This window comes from Pyrgilauda ruficollis, unplaced genomic scaffold, assembly GCF_017590135.1.
Source record: "Pyrgilauda ruficollis isolate IOZ18807 unplaced genomic scaffold, ASM1759013v1 scaffold265, whole genome shotgun sequence".
NCBI lineage: Eukaryota > Metazoa > Chordata > Aves > Passeriformes > Passeridae > Pyrgilauda > Pyrgilauda ruficollis.
Window position 1 is genome coordinate 53816 of NW_024523989.1, and position 19173 is coordinate 72988.

Here is a 19173-nt window from a genome sequence, read left to right on the forward strand (position 1 = left end):
ATTTTTTTCTGCTTGAAGCCTTTTACCAGCAAACGCACTTCCAGTTTAGCATCAGGACTACATGCAATTGTGGCAAGCTAAAGCAGCCAAAAAGCAGAAATACAAAAATGAATATAGCCAATGGTCCTCCATAACTAAAGAAACAGTACTCTGAAAAAAACCAAATTAAAAAATAGATTATTTTTGTCATTCAATTACAAGTGAATGCAGAAAAGCACCTGCCAAACATTCTCCATTTTGTCCCAAGCAATACATCACATACCTTTTGGTATTCTTTAAAAAACAAGTAAAGTGTTTTGATTCAAGTTATTGGGGCAGAGAGACAATGCCATGTTTTGAAATTCCTTTCAAGACTTCCAGAAAGTACTGGAAGCTCCCCATATTTACAGAAGCAGCTGTGAGTTAGAGAAATGAAACTACACGAATCTGTATTGTAATCTCAAGGCTATAAATACTTTTATTCATTATTATTTTTTAACCCACTTTCTGAAACAAAGGTCTCCTAGAGATCAGTGGAAAAAGAAACAGACTGGGGAGATCAAAGAGTCTAAGGCTGTAAGCAGCAAGCTCTTAAAATAAAGGAAAAGAGACGCTAAACACATATATTTGACAACAAAAAGCAGTGTATCCTTCCTTTATGTGCTGGTTTCACTGCATTATCCCTTTGTCAAATGCATTTTTAGCACTGGGTATAACAAACCTCCCTGGCCCACAGAAACATGACAGACCTAAAGCTAAAGCTCATGTGAAAGGTGTTGATGGTATTTCTAATAGCTTCCAAAAAGCTTGGAGGCAGTGCAAACACTGTTTTTGCAGCAATCTGTAACCAATAAAGAGCAGCTTCTTCTGACAGAACATGAAATGTGCCCTCATAACACCTTATCCCCAACACACCTCATCTCTGCAGTATTTCAGAGATCATCTTTTGGAGAAGCACCCGCGGTCTTCAACAGATGTTCTTGAACCAATGGCATATTAAATCCCCTCAACATTTATAGGAGAGATAGCCTGAAGATAAATATTTTATGTTCCATTTCCTCCCCTTCTGTGTTTGCCAAAGATTTATTGAACACACAGGCCTACCTGACACTTCCTATGCACTAATTTGTAGCAGAAGAGCATTGTAGTACATTTACATAAACAGAAACAACCTGATAACAGAAGCTGCTACAAGAACTTGAAAGCTGAAAAAGCAACACAGAAGAATATAAAGCACACCATCGTTTTAGTTAGGTAAAGATCCACTTAAACAAGGGGTTTACATAATTTAATTCAAAGGAACCCGCAGTTTTATTTTCCCAAAGGTATACCACAAAGGAGTTACTTGTGTAGAAATCTCAATTACTGAAACGGGAATATATCACCATTCCAATGTGTCATCAGATCTGTTCTTCACAACAGTGGAAAACTTGCAGTGGTGCATTTGATAAAATTAGAGTGAGGCAGTCTCTGTGTGTGTGCTACTAAGATAAAACCCTCAGTGGTAAATCAGAATCATTACCATGCTTGGTGCTTTGCAGCTCAAGATACTCACAAAATTTTTTTCAGCCCCCTAAGCACTATACCATATTTACTTTTAAGGATAGTTTTACTTTAAAATCACTTTTGTTTGTAAATTACATTAAGCAATCCTATTATTTTACAGTGATAACATTTTCCAAAAGTCTACAGGCAAAAATTTCATCCAGTAACTCTGCTTTAATTAAGAGGTATGTTAACACATCTTAAAGTCCTTTCCCTGGTGTTAGCTACATCTTTGTAGCTATAAGGCATTTGAGGACGGGAGCAAAGCAGAAGCCTTACATGCCACTTTCTAAATGTGAAACACGAATTCTGTTCCAAAAACAGAGGTCCAAGAGCAATGATGCTGCTCCGGCAAACATCTGTGTGGCGGCTTTGCACTGCCAACAGCAAAAGTGAGATGCTTTTCAACACATACATTTATTACTTTTGAAGGTCAAACATTTTATCAGTAAAATACACAAACTGGCCAGTCTGGTAAAATATTTTAAATTGGTTCAGTTCAGTTCAGTTTATTCTGAGAATGTTTTCCATTATTAACTTTCATCAATCTCTTCCTCTCCAGTATTTCTTAAGAACCAAACAAAACTGCTGTCTGATAACACAGAAACAATTAGACACAAGCAGAGGGCCAAAAATCTTTAAAAAGGCCATGCCTCAATTTTTGAAGATGGACAAGCAAAATGAGACATGGTGCTTTCCACTGCACACAGCTCATCTATCATAGTGATACTCTCTACTTTCCTTAATTACAGACAGTTTTCACTTAGTGGTAAAAATACTAATTTAAAGATTTAATTAGTGAATATTTTGGATCGTCTGAATATTAGCCATTATACTTTCCCACAATGAAGCCAGCCATTGTCAATGTAACATTTTCTAGTACATAAGATTAAAAATAGGACTTACTCAAATGCAAAATAGGGCAGACATTTGACCTGATATTCTTTAGTTCCCTCTTCTACAAGAAAGTTAGTTATCTTGTCTCAAAAACTTAGTAGGGAAACAAGTTCTTTAAGCATTTGCCTGTATTTGAATAAGATGGCTGATAAAACATTTTAGATAAACTGGAAAATCCAAGCTATTTATTAGGGATCCTCTATATGAGTATCTCTTATAGACACATTGCAACCCAATCATCTTGGTTCCTTAAGAACTCTGGTCACCCAAATAATCCTTATTTCAAGGAAAAATAAACACATTATGTGCCAGATTTTAGACATTAATTTTTTACAATAGATTCAAAGGGGCCCTCTAAAATGAATATGTGTGCTGATCCTGTACCAAGCATTGTTATGGCTATAAATTTGTGTTCTACCCAATGCCTTGTGTTCTCTCTCTGCATCACAAGTGTCTTCTATATACAAGGACACACTTCTGAATCTTAGGAATTCAGTGTCATTTTTTCATTAGTAAGTATGGCAATAAAATCTAAACCTATGCTTTTATTTGGCATTGTTATTGCGGTGTTTCAATAATGTTAGAAATAATGCGAGGGCTCCTCTGTGATTTGGTTATTTCATAGGACAAAAATTATTTCTAAAATACTTTCTAAAAACGTGATAATTTTCCTCTAAGCAGAAGTTGAGAGAGCTATGTTATTTTCTTAGATGATAAAAATTAGGTTTTCTTGGAGGTTTTCCTCACCTTTTCTGTCTGGTTTGAGGTTCCGATCCACTGGTGGTGGCTCACATTCTGCAGCAGGTACCGACCGTCTGGGAGGGGTCTTTGGGCTGGACCTGAAACCCATGTGAGCAGGAGGAGGGACTTGCATTCCAAACAATGGAAAATCAAACGTGCCAGGTATCATTGGTACATAGTTTGTTTCCTGGATGGGTTCAGTGAAGCTGCTGGAATGCTGTCGTGGAGGAGAGTTGGGATTCATTGGGACATAATTTTCATCTAGTTCTTCACTTGAAACACTTCCCATTGTCAACATGCTTCTGTTTTTCTAGAATTAACATATATTTCCTTTAACAAAATAAGTTATGCAATCAGCTGTGAATCATATGAGTCTTTTAACCTAATCTACTCAGATTAATGTATTCTATAGAAAGTGAAAAATGACAAACACTGCACAGCTTGCTTTCTTACACAGGAACAAAGAGCATTCAAGCACTGTCACTGTTGCCTCTCATCAGATCAAGTCATACTTACAAAGTGGTTATGGAAGCCCTCCAATGAATTAGATCTGTCATTCGGAAACGTTCGTGGAATATCATAACAATCTTGAGAACTAATTTCTGAAGAAACAAGAAGAGAAAGTGGCTATTTATCATCCCTGTTCCTGTAACTTGACACAGGCATCCAGAGTCTATTGTTATTTACTGTCTGCTTCTGAGAGTACACAAACACACATCGTGAAGCTGTGGCCCCTAGATATACCTATATTTGAAAGGACTGTGTTCACAAACAACCTTAGCACTCATCAGTTACAACTTGAAGCACTCACAGTGGCATTTTTCCATGGCAAGAAAAGAGAAATGAATTTTTGCTTTTAAAGAAACAGCAGAATCTCTTGTTTAATTGAGCATGTGTAAGAACTTAGTGCAATCAGTGAGAATCTGGGCCCTCATGAAAAACCTAGTCTAAAATAAACAAACAACAGATGTCGTTTAACATCTGGAAAAAGGTTTTCTGACTGATGTCCTTTGCTTGGAAAGTGTTGATTCAACAGGATTCCATCTGTTACAGGAACAGGTGAATCCCTTCTCCCCAGTGTGGTCTCCAGGGGCTTTCAGTTGGAGTGGACTGCTGCAAAAGCAAAGATCGCTCCCTTTTCAGAGTCCTGGCTCTTGGCAGTCCCACTAAGCAGGTCCTCAGCTCTGTGGCTGGTTCTTTGCCAGACAGTGGTCTTTGTGACGCTCCTGGCTCCCAGGTGCTGCTCATCCATGCATGCAGCAGGCTGCTTTACCCTGTGGCAGGGATGCCCCTCCTCATGACGCCAGCACAGAAACTAGGTAAAAACTGGATTTATCTCCATCTTGCCCTGAAAAACCTTTGAATTTTTTTAAGATTTTCACCACAGAGGAAAGATAAACAATTCTGCTCTTAAGTACCAAATTTAAACAATGTTTTCAGAAAGACTAATTTTCTTGAGGCAGACAATCTCAGATTCAGTATAGGAATACTCACCTATAAACTTAGCAAAATGAGTGTGGTGGATTTACATGGGAGAAAATACTACATGAGAGAAAATAAGCAAAGTAAACAAGGATCCTTCGTAGTGTTCATTTGTAATTTTAAAACACTAACAATCACCTATATTTTATGCTCAGTCTACAAAATGAATGACAAATAGGACAATAGTATCTGAGCAATTGCATGATCCCATCTATTCTGTATACTGCCTCCTCTAAAAGCCTTTTATTCATCCCTCATTTCAAACAATTCTCCTTTAAAATCATCTGTAACATAAATATTGACTTACACAAATAAAAAATTTCACTTTAAATACAACACTGTAATACCCACCTGCTTCAGAAATCTGAAAGTGAACCCTTTGCCCAAGAGTGGTTAACAAAACAATACACAGGACAGCACATCTGGAGTAGCAACATTTAGGTGGCCACAAGGAACAACTTTAATTTACTAAAAGACTGCAGTAAGCATATCTATCACATGGACAGAAAGAAAGGCTGGTGGCAATGATCATCAAATCAGGATTTATCTCAAAGCTCTGGGTATACACCACATCCTACTGATCTTCATGAAACAATTTCAGCTTCTGCAGATTGCACCACACTTCACTAAGCTCACTTTGGTCATCCTGAAAGACTGATAATGGTAGTATTGAATTGAGTTATATGAGCTTATTACCAAATAAATATGTCTAGTTCTTCAAATATTTTTAGCCAAGGCTGAATGCCACAGTGCAATATCCATCCCTTATGGATGTTCTGTGCTTTGCTGTTTTGATGGCTTCCTTTAAAAATCTCTGTTCCTCTTTCTAATAGATTTTAAATATAGTGAACACAGACCACTTTGTGAGGGGCTAAACACTTGTTCCTACAGGCTAGAAATGCCCGCCCCTCACATTATTCAGCCCATTCGTATCATTCAGATCACATAGCTCAAGACAAAAATTCTGCAGGATAAAGCACGGAATGCTGACCTTTCCGGAAGACATTCAGATCTCCTGTTGAAATGGTGTTACTGCGCAAGGGTGGCACTCCTGCAGCAGGGATGCAGTAACTGCTGTCAGTGTCTGAAGCAGTGCGACTGATGCTACAGGTTTCCACAGGAGACCGATCCGCTGCCTGGTGAGGTTTGGGTGGCCGAGGTGGAGGGATGTCTGGAATAGTCTCCAGTTTTGAAGTCTGAGACAATGTTCCCTCTGGGAAAGTTCGTGGGATCTGATAAGTACCTCCAGGGGTGGGGGGAATATCATAGCTAATGGAGATGTGCCTCATTTGTACGTCTAATGACGTTACTGACGGGGTATTGAAAACATGTTGCTCTCCTTCGCCGTCAGTTCCAGATGGAGATGTTGCCTTTGGCAAAACATCCTGGGAGTAATTCCTAGGCAGGTTGTACAGGCTGGAGTCCGCCAGTGTCAGCGTGGAGCGGGAAGATGGGGAATCGTAGACTCCCTGCTGCGGGAAGAAGCCGTTCATAGTGTGCTTGCTCCCTGATACAGCAGGGTTTTTGTGGGAAGGCAGGTTATCATTGCAGTCTGTTTCTGAAGAGCTGGATTTTGCAGAGTCAGCAAGAGATCTACATGTGAGATTGTGAGATTAGAACGTTGATGAACACACAGAAAAACAAACATTGCAAATCATAAACACATTTATCATGTAACCAAGTGAAAAGTCTAACAGTGCCTTCCAATTTTTTTATTTTCATGTTTTTTAAAATGAGATGCAGGAACTCAATTATTAAACAAACAGAACTACCTAGGCATCCTAAGTAACTACATTCATACAAATTCATTCATGTGAAATATATAGCACAACTGTGGAGCTTTACCAACAGCTTCAAAACAGGTTGATGTTTCATAAAGCAAGTGATTTTCAGGATGCCAGTTTGAAGCCAAGTTTGGGGGCTGGAGGTTTTTTGATCATTTTTTAAACCCATGCTGCAAACTAGCAACACTTTATTGGCACTGTTAAAGGTAAAAATAAGATGCTCAATTCTTGGATTTACAGTACTTGCTCATTATAATCATTATGAAAAAAATGTTAAGAGAAAAAATATGACTGCTTGTAACCCCCCTAAATGGGTGCCTGAAGTTATACTGACTATATCAAACCCATTTGAAATATGTAAGGAAAAAAAAATAAGAGATACAATCATAAATATGAGGAAAATAGTATGTTCTTTGAGGGGAAAAAATCCATAGGTTGCATGTGCATCAGAGAGCTTTTGTCTTGAATGCAAATGAAGGCACTGTTGTTAGATAAAGCTGCAAAGCAGTTTACTTTTGATTTCTTAGGAAATTTTTTTACGAGAACAGCACTCATTAGTACTGGTACTAACCACTACCAGTAAACTTACAGGGAAAGTAACTACATTACAATAATTTGATTTCCTTTCTAAACCTCTCCATTTACTGTGCTCCAGGCAGAGAAATTCTATTATCAGCCTGGCTCCTTGCTTAAATGAAAGTAAAAACAGTGGCAAAATACTAACACTGGAGATGTCAGTAGTTTAGTTAAGGAAGGCCATACACATTTTGATCAAACATATCATATTTCCTATTTTCATTACCTCAATACCATACCATTGTGTTAATTTATGCATGCATATGTAAATATTTCAGCATGCATGTGTATCAATGAATACCTGCAATATAATTCTTAGTAAGCTCTATTAAGCAATTGGACCACAAAGTTCCAAAAGTTTTGAGCAATAAAATACATAAAGTACACCCACTACCATAAGAAGCATTTTCCCCCTTATTTAACAGGCTCTGCACCTTAAAGTGATCACAACCAATATTTATTATTCACATTTCATTTGTCATTAAGTTTGTACAAAAATTTCTTAAGGGTCAGCTGGATTTACCTCCCAGAGTTCTGGCAACCTGAGGAAAAAGGACTCCAGTTAAGCTATTAATTTAGGTTCCCTCTCCAGTCATGAGAGTAATGGAGACTGTGTGAAACACAATCTGTTCTTAGACATCCATCTAAACCCGATGAATTACCCCCGAAATGCCTCTCTGCCAGCTATCAGGGGAACCAACATGATCAGCTTGGAATAGACATCTGCACTCAAGAGAAATGTCATTCACCTCACCTACTGGTTTTTCTTCTGTTTAACAGCAAAGATAGAATCTTCCATCAGGACAAGAGGCTTATGTCAGCTCTCATTCCAATTTCATCACCTTTTCCTATCAGCTTATTCTTATTGCTTTAGCATTTTTTCCATTAGAAGAAGTATAGTTATTTTGCTCTGGTTACTATCTTAAATATAGATTTCAGTTTCTGTCACTGGTCAGAACTGGTTTCTAGGTAACTCTGAACTTTAATCTGCATTTAGTTTAATTGAAAAAAGAAGATAATTTTCTCATTATTTGTTCTTCGCATAACCAAGGAAGTAAAACTTCCTACATTTCTCATTATGCTGGCCATGAATATATATTTCTCTTGTTTCTTAGCAGTTGCATCAGAGCTCTTTGCCTCAGAGCTTCAAAAATTCATGAACCACTAGAAGTTTAAAACACTTGCAAAATATAGAGCACATAGGACAGAAGGAAGCACATGAGGTTACAGGGTGCATAACAGATTGTAAACACTGAGCTCAGGCCCTGCTGCAGCCCTTCCTCTTTATTCAAAGGATTGATTCAAGAGTGCCTCACTTTCTAGATGTACTCTCCTAGTTCTATGATACCCACTTAGACCAAACTCCCAGAAAAGGTCAAGCATTTTTCAAATATGGCAAGGATTGGGATCTTTAAATTTTATACTATAAAAATAAAGTGGGCAGTCTACAGAAGTTGGACATGGAAAATCAATTGCAGAACCAAAGTTATTAGTTCCAGTCACTAGGATATACTTTAAAAGGAAAAAAATTCTAAAACTACAGGAATAAAACATAAACACTACATTTATCTCACAAAAACATGGAGGAATATATAACCAAAGCTCAAAAAGAAACAACAGCATATTTACAATGCCAGAGCCTAAGGATTACCCATGAAATGCAAGAAACAAATGCTATCCTTTTTAAATACAGGAGTTTTTCTGGGTCTAAGTGAATGATGCTTCTTCTTTCTTGACCACAAGCACTTGTGCAAACAGAAGGCTTTCAAAAACCATGATACGTGAGGTAGCCAGGTCTGTCATTTGCTTGGCTGATGGCAACAGCTTACATTTCTTATTACAAGAGGGCATTTCTGATTTAATTCACAATTTTGAAAGTAATCTTTTGGAATCAACATCTTAGTCTACTGAAATAGTTTTCAAAATATGAATGGGTTGTAAGCAATCTGATTTTGTACAACTGAAAGTTTGAAGACACTGTGAAACAAAGAAAGCAGTTTATGCCAAAATGAAGCCAGAGAATTCAGCCTCAGAATTTTAACTATTTTTAAAAGTCAGTATTAACCACTGATCATGATAAGAACACCATATATAATTCTGAAAATGTAGAGTGCATACTTGAGTGCACAGGAGGAGACTGTATTCCTGTCTGGTGTTTTGGTTTTTTTACTTACTTCTGTACTTCAGGAATTTTATTTTTTTCCCTTTAGTACAGCTCAATAATAAAAAAAAAAAAAAATAATTGGCTTAAATATTCCATTAAATGGTTATTATGGTAAGTATTAAAGGGTTTTTACACCACCATTTAAAATAATGGCAAAGCTGGATGTAACACAATTATAATTCCTCACTTTATTAGCAGAGGATGCCTATGACATGAATTCAGTGTTATCACACGTGTGCATCACATATGTGCAAATTATGGTGAGTGGCCAAACTACCCCTTACTCAGTGCTAGGACTGGCCATTTCCTTCCACATACCAAGAAAAGAAAACTGTCCAGGCTGTTGAGCTACAAGGACTGGACATTAAGATGCATGCAGAGGAGGTGGGGCAGTGAGGCAAGGGGAGCCCAGTAAAAAGCCAGCCTCCACGCTCTAAAATCCACTTGTTGACAGAGACCAAGGAAAAAGGTATATCAAGTGTTTTAGACTGAGGGGTAATAAACTCATTTTTGAAAATAAAGTATTCAGGCTGGCTTGACCACTCATTCTTTTCAGCTGATTCTTTTCCCATCCACAGGATCAATATGACTGATTAAACAGAATATTATAAACAAAATGGCAGCAAAACTGCTCTTGTGTGCCAGTAATCTGGGACAGCAACAGCAAACATAGAAAAAACAGGATAAATAACATCCAGACCTCTTTTCAGAAAATGGAAGCAAAAGTTATATAGTTTTTCTGTTAAAACTCACGGAACACCATGCAAGATGAGTCTCAAACAAACAATATTTTCAGGCAAGTTAATGGCTCTGTGATTAATTTCTCACACGTGTTCCAAGAATGGCTACTATTCACTCACTGCAGTGGAATCTTTTTACTTTCAAAGTCTTCTAATAGCAGGTATTCCTGCCCTTCTTCTGAGAGAAAAGGTGACTCTTGGCTGGTTCATACACAGTAGGAAAGATGAGGAAGACAGCATTTAGTATTTCAGTACACCTATCAAATGAGCCAGAACAATAAGGGATTTGGAAGCAATGTTTGGCTGCGTTTTCTTATCTACGATCCAAATACAACCTTAAAATTTCCCTAAATGCTACAGTGAAACAATGCTCTTTCTTAAGTCAGCAGTGATCAGAGCATGAAACTATTTTAGACCGCAGGTGATAGTTACAGTTGCAATTGCTGCGTACAAGACATTCTCACAACAGCATGTGGTCACTCCATGACACTGTAATGGAACATTTAATAATTATTTTCTAGGTCTGAAACATTACAATTCTCCAAAATCCCAAAGAGGTGACTCAGATACATCTAGGTTTCACAGTGACCTATCTCACCCAGAAAAGAACCTCAAAACCTTGAAATAAAATTCAGTGGTTTCCAGGTTACCTGTAAAGTAACATGCAGAATCAGAATAGAAAATGTTCCCTCTGAATATTGGTAATTTTTAAGTCTAAAGGGAAAACATTTAAGTAACAGTAGCTGCCTGCTTAATTACAGCTATTAAACCTTACACTTTACACTAAGTCTGTATGAAATACCCAGATAAATTGTTCCAAGCCTGGAAAATAGGAGAATGATGCAGCCATTTAATGTTTTTTCCTTGCCTGTAAGGATATGGATTGGGGTAGAGTGCACTCTTAGCAATGTGCTACCGAGATACACAAAGCTCTCATTCCATAGGAAAATGTCTATATGCTCTATACTCTGTCCCAAATCCAGCAGCTTACCTCCTTTACCAGAGATAAAACATAGGCAGTCCTTTTAGGTGGAACTGAAAGTCCAGCACAATTGTTATTCTGAATTTTCATGATCACAGCCTTTTTAATGAAAGGACACAGCTTTTTAGTTACTTAGTTTATTGAGAAAATAAACTACACTCATATAATCTCCAATGTCAATGTCTTCAGCCATTCTTATAAAACCATCATTTATTTAAACAATCTCTACACTCCCAAAGATTTTGTTCTGTTCTTTCAGTTCACTAGGTATTTTATTGCCACTGGACCTTTTGCTTTCCCCAGTACCTTCTCTCCTGTGTCACCAGTGACTTCCTTGAGAAATTTTGCAGGTTTATCATGGACTCCATACTTTTTGTGGCTCCTTCTATGGTCTCCTTAGCCTCTACTTAACCCACACAACTATGGGAGTCAGGTCAGAAACTCAATTACACATCCCAACCTTCATAATTCCTAAAAACACCTTCACGTTGCAGTGGTAAAACTCTGCTCTGAGCCTGTCCCTCACTGAAGCAAATGGGCACTCAGACACATTTCTGATAAGCTAGGATTGCTGAAATCCAAGTCAATTCCTCTGCCAAGCTGTTCTGGAAGTGATACCAAACTTAAAAGCTTTTGGCAGGAACACTGACATTCCTCTTCGATACTATCAGCTTCTAAACATTACTGAACACTGAAACCTTCAGCACTGGGTTTCCCCTTCCCCTGCAGGAGGTTCTGGGACATTCCATGCTGCCTGTAACCTGCATGTTCCATACTCTGGAGGAACTTTAGGCTCATTCCCTTGTTTTATAAGGAAGACTGTAAAGGGTAGATACTTTTCTACCACATATTCATCAGTAAATGAAGCAGGAAACTCCTCAAGCACAACAGAGCAAGATAAAAATGCCAAGGGAGGGCAGAGCAGATGGCACAGGTGAAACTGGCAGGGCATCAAGGTGTTGATGCAGAAGGCACTGCCACTAAAAGGTATGGCCCCAAGGAAGCATGTGAAATAGTCATGAAAGCACTCTCAAAGGAAGCTTTCTTCAACCTTCCATGTACTTGTCTGTAATTACAAAAATAATATGACATTAATTTTTCTGTAAATATCCCAGCAGATTTTATTTGAAATTACTGCAGCAAAGAAGCTTGCCAGAGGGATTTATAAGGTTCTCCTACAGAATGTTTAAGGTCGAAAGGGATGTCTGGACATTATCTGCTCAGCTTTTCCAATACCTCTAAGCAAACCCTTCAAAATCAGGAGAGGCTCCTCAGGAGCTTGTCCAGTCAAGCTCATTTTTGGTTCTTTTAGATAGCTTTTTTTAAAAGAGGACAGAGACTCCAGCATGTCACTGGGCAGCCTGCTCTAGGAAAGGCCACCATGATCCATTCTGACAAACCACAGTGATATTTCCCAGGTAGCTACTATGAATATCATATCCTCTTATGCAGGAGGTGCTGTGGATTTATTTAAGTTAGAAGTAACAGGTGGAGAAATAAATAGAGATAGAATTCTGTAGAAGTTCTAAATTTTTCCTTCAAATTTCCTATTGCACACTTCTCCAGAGAACTGACTGTGTAGGCACTCTTTATTCAGTAAAAAATAAAGCTTATTTGACTTTCCTTTTAAGTATCTGTTATTTGGAAAAAGCTGAAATTCAGGATATGGAAACTGAGCGGTTTCAGCCTCTGCATTCTTAGTTATCATAAAATAATTGGGTTTTCTTCTTGTTTGAGAGTCTGAACCATGCTAGTAATAGTAAACAAATGCCACTTGAAGATCACTTTACTCAGTGATGTGGTAACCTGGCAGGTGATAATAAAACCAGCATGTTTTCTAAACCCCTTCCATGAAAGCTTTAACTGGCAAAACTGGAGAACCAAACACCAGGAGGGAGAATGGCTAAATTCCTCCAGCTTTTTCTAGTACTAAACTGGACGAAGCACACCAGATTGTGGCTAAAGAAAGGGTATTTTGTGCCATGCATCACTCCAAGCTCCAATGGAACGCTTGGATTGCTGCATCACTGTGATACTTCATGTTGGCAATTGCTGTCAACACTTTTGGAGATTGCAATATACCACTGACCAAACAACTCACTATCACAGCAAAAGGTTTAATACATGTAATGAAAAGAATGAAAAGTTACAGGCAGCTTCCCTGTGTAGAAATGCGCCTGCAAATGTTCAATGTCTCGGTAATAAAAATTGCATTCAGCACAAACATTCTTGGTCTGTAATACAAATAAAGTGTTATTAAGAAACAAAAGTCACTTACTTCATAGGTTCAGGTTTTTTACTTTGACAGTTTATTAGCAGTAAGTAGTCTTGAGGATCTTCTTGACCAGAGGAAGACTCCAGAGGGGGGACGTTAATAAGCTGATAAGGAGAAGGAAGGGAAGATTCTGCTTGCATGGAAGGCGGTGAAGTGTTGATAGGCAAGGGTAACTCAGCAGATGGTTGTAAAGAACTAACTGATGGCTTCACAGCATCTGCAAACACAGAAGCAAAGATTTCTTTAAACAGTGAAGAAATAGTTCTTCAACAGTAAGAAAAGAAAATTATTAACACAGGATGGAAAAAATCTCAGATTTTAGTTCAAATTTGTTAAATTGGACATGAGAACATCTGGGTGTTAACGTTTGTTTCAGGGTATTTACATTTACATATCAATCTTTATCTTTTCAAACTGCAATCAATTTCTTAAGTAAGCCTTGGAAACAGAGGTTCTGCCTTATTTAAAGACTTATTTAACCTGCTTTCTGGCCACAGAAAGAACAAATATGTTGACAGCTGCAGTAATGCAGCTAAAAACACATATCTGTTTTAATCAAGAGCAGTCAAAAGCTTGTAAATTATTACTTGAACATGGCAACCTGAGTCAGCACTTGCAAGTATTCATTCCTTTTTGACCAAGGTCACTTCAATGTTTGAGATTAGTCACCAGGCAAGACCTGGCCACTCTCAATATCTGAAAATCAACAGGAAAGTTACTGCTTTGGCAAAGGAAGATTTTTTACAACTACAAAAATAATGCAAAGGTACAACAGGTAACATGTTCCACTAAGCCCCCTGATTACATATCCTAATTTTTTATTGTTGTGCAATAAATGAATGGGTTGGGTTTGGTTTGGTTTTGATTTCCTTTCCTTGTTTTGTTTTGGCTTAGTTTGGATTTCTTTTGGAGTGGGGGGAGAGGAGATGTTGCCCTGTGGTTTTCTTTTTTTAAAAAATAACCTTATCTTTATAATTCTTATTCACTTCCTATCCATGTATATTCTAAAGTAACTTCTCTTTTCCTTCCAAATACATATATCCAGACTATTAAATTATCTGGGAGACTAGAAAACATCAACATGATCAAACATTAAACAATTATTTGGCTTTTTCATTGTTTTAATGACATTGACTAAGAACAACAAAATTAAGCAAACTATTTCCTAATTATCAAGGCTTACTTGCAGCTCATTGTACATTCCAATTTGTACATCCCAAAAATGGATGCTGACTATTAGCATTGTTTAAATGAACATGTTATTATCCAATGCTCCTGCTCCTATCAGCCTTACAGGCCAGCTATGCACTACAAAGTAGCTTCATTCAGCTTCTGCTTCTCGGGACTACCCTGGGAAAAAAGAGATGAGCAGCCCAAAACACAGCCCTCCTGCTTCCAGTTCTGTGTACACCACGTACAAGTGATTTAGACATGGAAATAGAAATAGCAGCACTTGTTTTGAACTCCCACGGCATCTAAACAGGCTCAGAAATTAAATCCCACCACACCCATGTGGTTGGAAGAAGTCTAGGTGTATGAAAATTCCTCAACTCAACCTACCTGAAAAGGTAGGATAGCCTAAAAAGTTATTATGAAGGGTTGTGGCTGACCTATTCATCAAACTAATTAGCAGAAGAAAGAAAAAAAACAGACTGTATCAAGGGGTCACACACATAAAAATAAATTTATGCACCCAGATCAGATAAATAATAGTATAGAGATGTTTTTAATTCATAAAATCTCTATACATTACATTTCTTGAAACACATATTCCTAAAACACGTCCTATGGTTTAGAAAAAGGTGGGGGGGGGGGGGGGGGGGGAAGGTAAAATTAATTACATTAATTGTTACCTGAAAACTGCTAATTAAAATAGCCAATATTTACTTAAATACCCTTATCTTTACAATTCCTATGCACTTCCTATTTATTTGTATTCTAGAGCGACTTTTTTTTTTTCTTTCCAATACAACAGTACTTGGATGCAAAAGCTACTAAAAAAGTAGTTTATTTTCTACATGCTTAAACATAAAACATGAACAATTTTCTATCATTTAGGAAATTCAAGAGCTTGAAGGAGCCTCTTTGAGGCACCTACTAATGTTTCTTGATTCCCCTGATGCAGGGGTTCAACAGCAAGAACAGAGATGTGCCTGAATGGACCCTACCAGGAATGTACTGTTTGTACTTTCTGGAAAAGTGGCAGTGGGAGAAAGGACAAGCAGCTCTCTGCCCTGTTCCCTGCAGAACTGAAGAATAGAAGTAAATGTATGCACCAGTAAGAGTGGCGAAGAAAAGTTTCCTGTCAAATACATCATTTTTTGACCACACTTAGAGATGAGATCCTCAAGAGCTTCCCGGTGCCTCAGTGCCCACCCCATTCCTGGGCCTGGCGGTGCACAACCTTCATGTCATTGGAACTGCTCAGTGTCAAGTTCACAGGAGGAGAAAAAAAAAATCAAACAGGATATCCCTGGGGCTTCCAGGGAAGACTGGTGTGTCAGTCAGCACTCATGCAGTCAGGAGAGTACAAGTACACAGTAAGATGCCTATGTGATCTGATGCAATTAAACAGACCATGCACTAGCATTCCCAGGAAGAGTGGCAAAACTCAAGGGTGACTTTCCAGGGAAAAATAAAATAATTGATTTTGAAAGAGGACCAATGTATCCACAAAGTCTGATGTACTGCTCCAGCTTCTGGGATATCCCAAGACAGAGGCTGCTTCCAACAGCCTCTGCTGACCTACCCTCTGACACACTGTTCTCTGAATTTCTCCTATTTATTTGAGTGCCTTTATATTTTTGACCTTTACTACCATCCTGTGGTAGTGAGGTCCACACGTTACTACACATGACATGAAAACTCACTTCCTTTTAAACATGATATATTCACTTGAAATATTTCAGCTCCCATCTTCAAAGAAAATGTGAACAATTACCTCCTACTCATAATTCCCATTCCCAACTTTACACAACTTTGTCATAGTTTTTACTGAGTTGGTACTCCTTAATTTTTCCTGGTGCAGAAGCCATTTCATTGCACATCTGGTTTCCCTTTACCCTCACTTTTCCTAGCTCTGCTACTTTTTCTTTCCGGAGAAGAGAAACTATTGCACACAAAGCACACCAAAAAAAAGTCTAGGACACACTGATTTATGAAGACATAACAGTGATTCATTCCATTCCTTTCCTAACCTTTCCCTTTCAATTGTTACTGAATATTCAAGGCAATGCTGTCTGGGAGCTTTATGATCTGCTCTCTGAGCAAGGATTTGGAGCCCATTAATGTTAATGGATCATTAGGGACACTTTCCTTCTGATGAGTTGTCTCATTTCTTTTGACACAGATAATACTTGATAAAATCCCTGATCCTCCCACAGATCTGTGTGTGGTTTGTTTGAGATTGGTGTTTGCGTGGTTTGGTTGAGGTTTGTTTGGTTTTTTCAGCATATAGAGCATTAACTATTAAAATACCAACTTTCTGATCTGAAATCCATCCTCATACAGGCATTTTGTATGTGTTACATAGTGTGGGCTAATGCCAGATTGAAAGATCTAATAAATTTGATCTAAAGCACTTCAGATTAGCTTTATGCATTGATGACATTTCAAATTTGACTACAAGGGAAGAAGTAATGTTAAAACTTTCATCAGTGAGCAAATGAATGCTCTTTGCATATCTGCACCCTCTCAAATATTCTCTTCAGCCCAGTACTCCTGAAGCTGATATGAAGGAAAGTTGCTCTTCCAGTAGTCATTTAGGATTTCAAAGAATACAATCATCAACTTGCTCGACTTTGGACTAGCAGATTTTTAGGGAAGGGGTCATCTGCACACCAAAGAGTGTTGTAAGTCATTTGGTTTGTTCCCAGAGCTCAGACACTCAGACTGCTTTGAAATAACTGGGAGCTGGAAAAGCAGCCAGAAAATTTAACATGCAAATGAGTCTAACAAGAAACCTATTTTGTTTTTATAATTCCTGCATTCAGTACAGCTAGAACAATCAGCTCTCTCAAAACAGGGCAAGAGTTTTATCTTTTCTCAGTTGGCTTGTTATGAGTAGTTACATGAAGCCTATGAGTAGGCTTCATTTTCACTAGAATTTATACTTTTTTCTTCATAAACATTTTCATATCTTGTAAAATTTATGAGGTAAAAAGAGCATTTTCTGAACAAGAATAGCAAAAGGCTCCACTTTCTTCCTTCTTAAATGTATAAAGTTACTTTATTCCACACGTTCCTAGGTATCTTGCTCTGTGTACAACCTAGAAAATCTGCATGTGGGAGTTTCTATTTAGGATTGGGTTTATATTTTGGTGTTTTTTGTTTTTTAATGAAAGCAAAAATTAAATTGTTTTCTACACTATGATGTACAGCCTCTTAATACTCTAATTATGCAAAAACTTGAAATGCTCTCATAGTGAACAAAACACAGAGGCCTCATTACAGCACGCATTTCTTTAAATGTCAAAATTGCAATCAAAGTAAGAAAATGCATTCTTTGCACATTGTAGGTAGAAATACGAAAACAGAAATGGGATTTTTCCATTACAACAGTGAATCAGAACAGATGTGCAATGGCATGATTCTTCCATTCTTCTGGATGTTTTGTTCCATCCATTTACTATAATGCATGTGTTATTAAAATAACCAGTAGTCAACAAAATATCAGAGCAATAACCTTGTCCAAAAATTCACAGATACAATAGCAAGAACCATAATTTTAAAAAATCCACCAAATAAAAACTTCATAACTACACCTGAAGCCTTAAAAGAACTTTGTTTGAGAGATCCTGGAATCAAAGGGCCATATGTGCAGGCACAGAGCACAAGCACATGTATGCTGGTGGGCACTTGCATTGTTCACATATTAGTTCAATAGATGAGAGCCAGATACAGCCCAGAAGGGGCACAGACACATGAGCATGGATTTGGGATTTTTAAGTGATCAGCTCGCCATCAATATGAAATCTATGCAGTAAAGCTCCATACTGAACCTTTCTGCTACAGCCAGAGAAAATCCTTTAAAATGCTCTAATAAAAACTTCCTATGCATTCCATAGGTTTATTTTCTTAGTTTAATATAATCTCCCAGTATCTCTCTCTTCCTGAAGAGACCTTAAGTGGTACCCTATTTAAGGAATTAAGAATTCAGCTTTGCACGTTATGTCCAGGACAACCCTGCCTCCTGCATCCAAACCAGAAATACAACCGACTGTTCCACGTTCCACCACACACAGAACTTTCCAGCTTTCAGAGCTAACATCTAAAATTTAGTTCTTGCTATCTGAAGTTCATGTGTAATTCTAAGCTGTAGTTTTGGTTACCCATTTAAAATTTGAAAGTACCAAAAGCATTTGCAGTTGGATTTGGCACCTCCTCTCAACCTGCAATTTTTTTTAAAGACTATTCATTTAAAAGAAGAAATAAGGAATCATCTGTAGCTTGTTCTCCCCATCTTCAGATGGCACACAGGCTGGGTGATGCAGGAAAAATAATCAAGGAGTCGTGTTATAGACTAACTTCTGTAGGTGCTCGTGAAGAAAACTAGTGCAGCCCACTACAGTAAAAAGCTTGGAAATTTTTCTTCACTAAAAAGGCCCAGAGCTTTCCTTGGCAGAGCATACTGCTCTGACCACATGGTAACTTCTCCCAGCTGTGGCTCCAGCTCAGTGCCGGGACTGTAGGTATCTCTGTGTTCCAGAGAGACTTCCATCATTCCACATGCTGCCTCTCAGCACCTCATGACTCACGGGATAGCAACCTTTGCCAACACTTTGCCAACCCTTCTCCCAGCAACTCAACATTAATGTTAACAGCACAAGAAGTGTCCAGCAGAAACAAGAGAAAATTAAGTTAACTAGCTAGGCATAATAGATTCAGTTTACTTTTCTGTTTTCCTCAAGGAACAACAGAATCACCTTCCATGTGAACTTCTGTTACATGCAGCTGTCAACTTAAGATAATGACCTCAAACATTCAAGATTAAGATTCTGATCATATCC

At 37.9% G+C, this 19173-nt stretch overlaps 1 protein-coding gene across 9 annotated transcripts in view; it reads right to left on the bottom strand.

The window, feature by feature from the left end:
• GAB1 (GRB2 associated binding protein 1) overlaps window positions 1-19173 on the bottom strand; it is a 95523-nt gene that overhangs the window by 15120 nt on the left and 61230 nt on the right. For 6 of the 9 annotated variants that reach the window (XM_041471355.1, XM_041471353.1, XM_041471351.1 and 3 more), the window contains exons 3-7: window positions 13169-13382; window positions 10029-10109; window positions 5636-6237; window positions 3679-3764; window positions 3169-3472 (exon numbers count right to left, since the gene is read on the bottom strand). In XM_041471355.1, the coding sequence (XP_041327289.1) occupies window positions 3169-3472; window positions 3679-3764; window positions 5636-6237; window positions 10029-10109; window positions 13169-13382 (1287 nt within the window). The remainder of the gene's footprint in view (window positions 1-3168; window positions 3473-3678; window positions 3765-5635; window positions 6238-10028; window positions 10110-13168; window positions 13383-19173) is intronic. The other 3 variants (XM_041471356.1, XM_041471352.1, XM_041471354.1) reach the window with 2 other exon arrangements.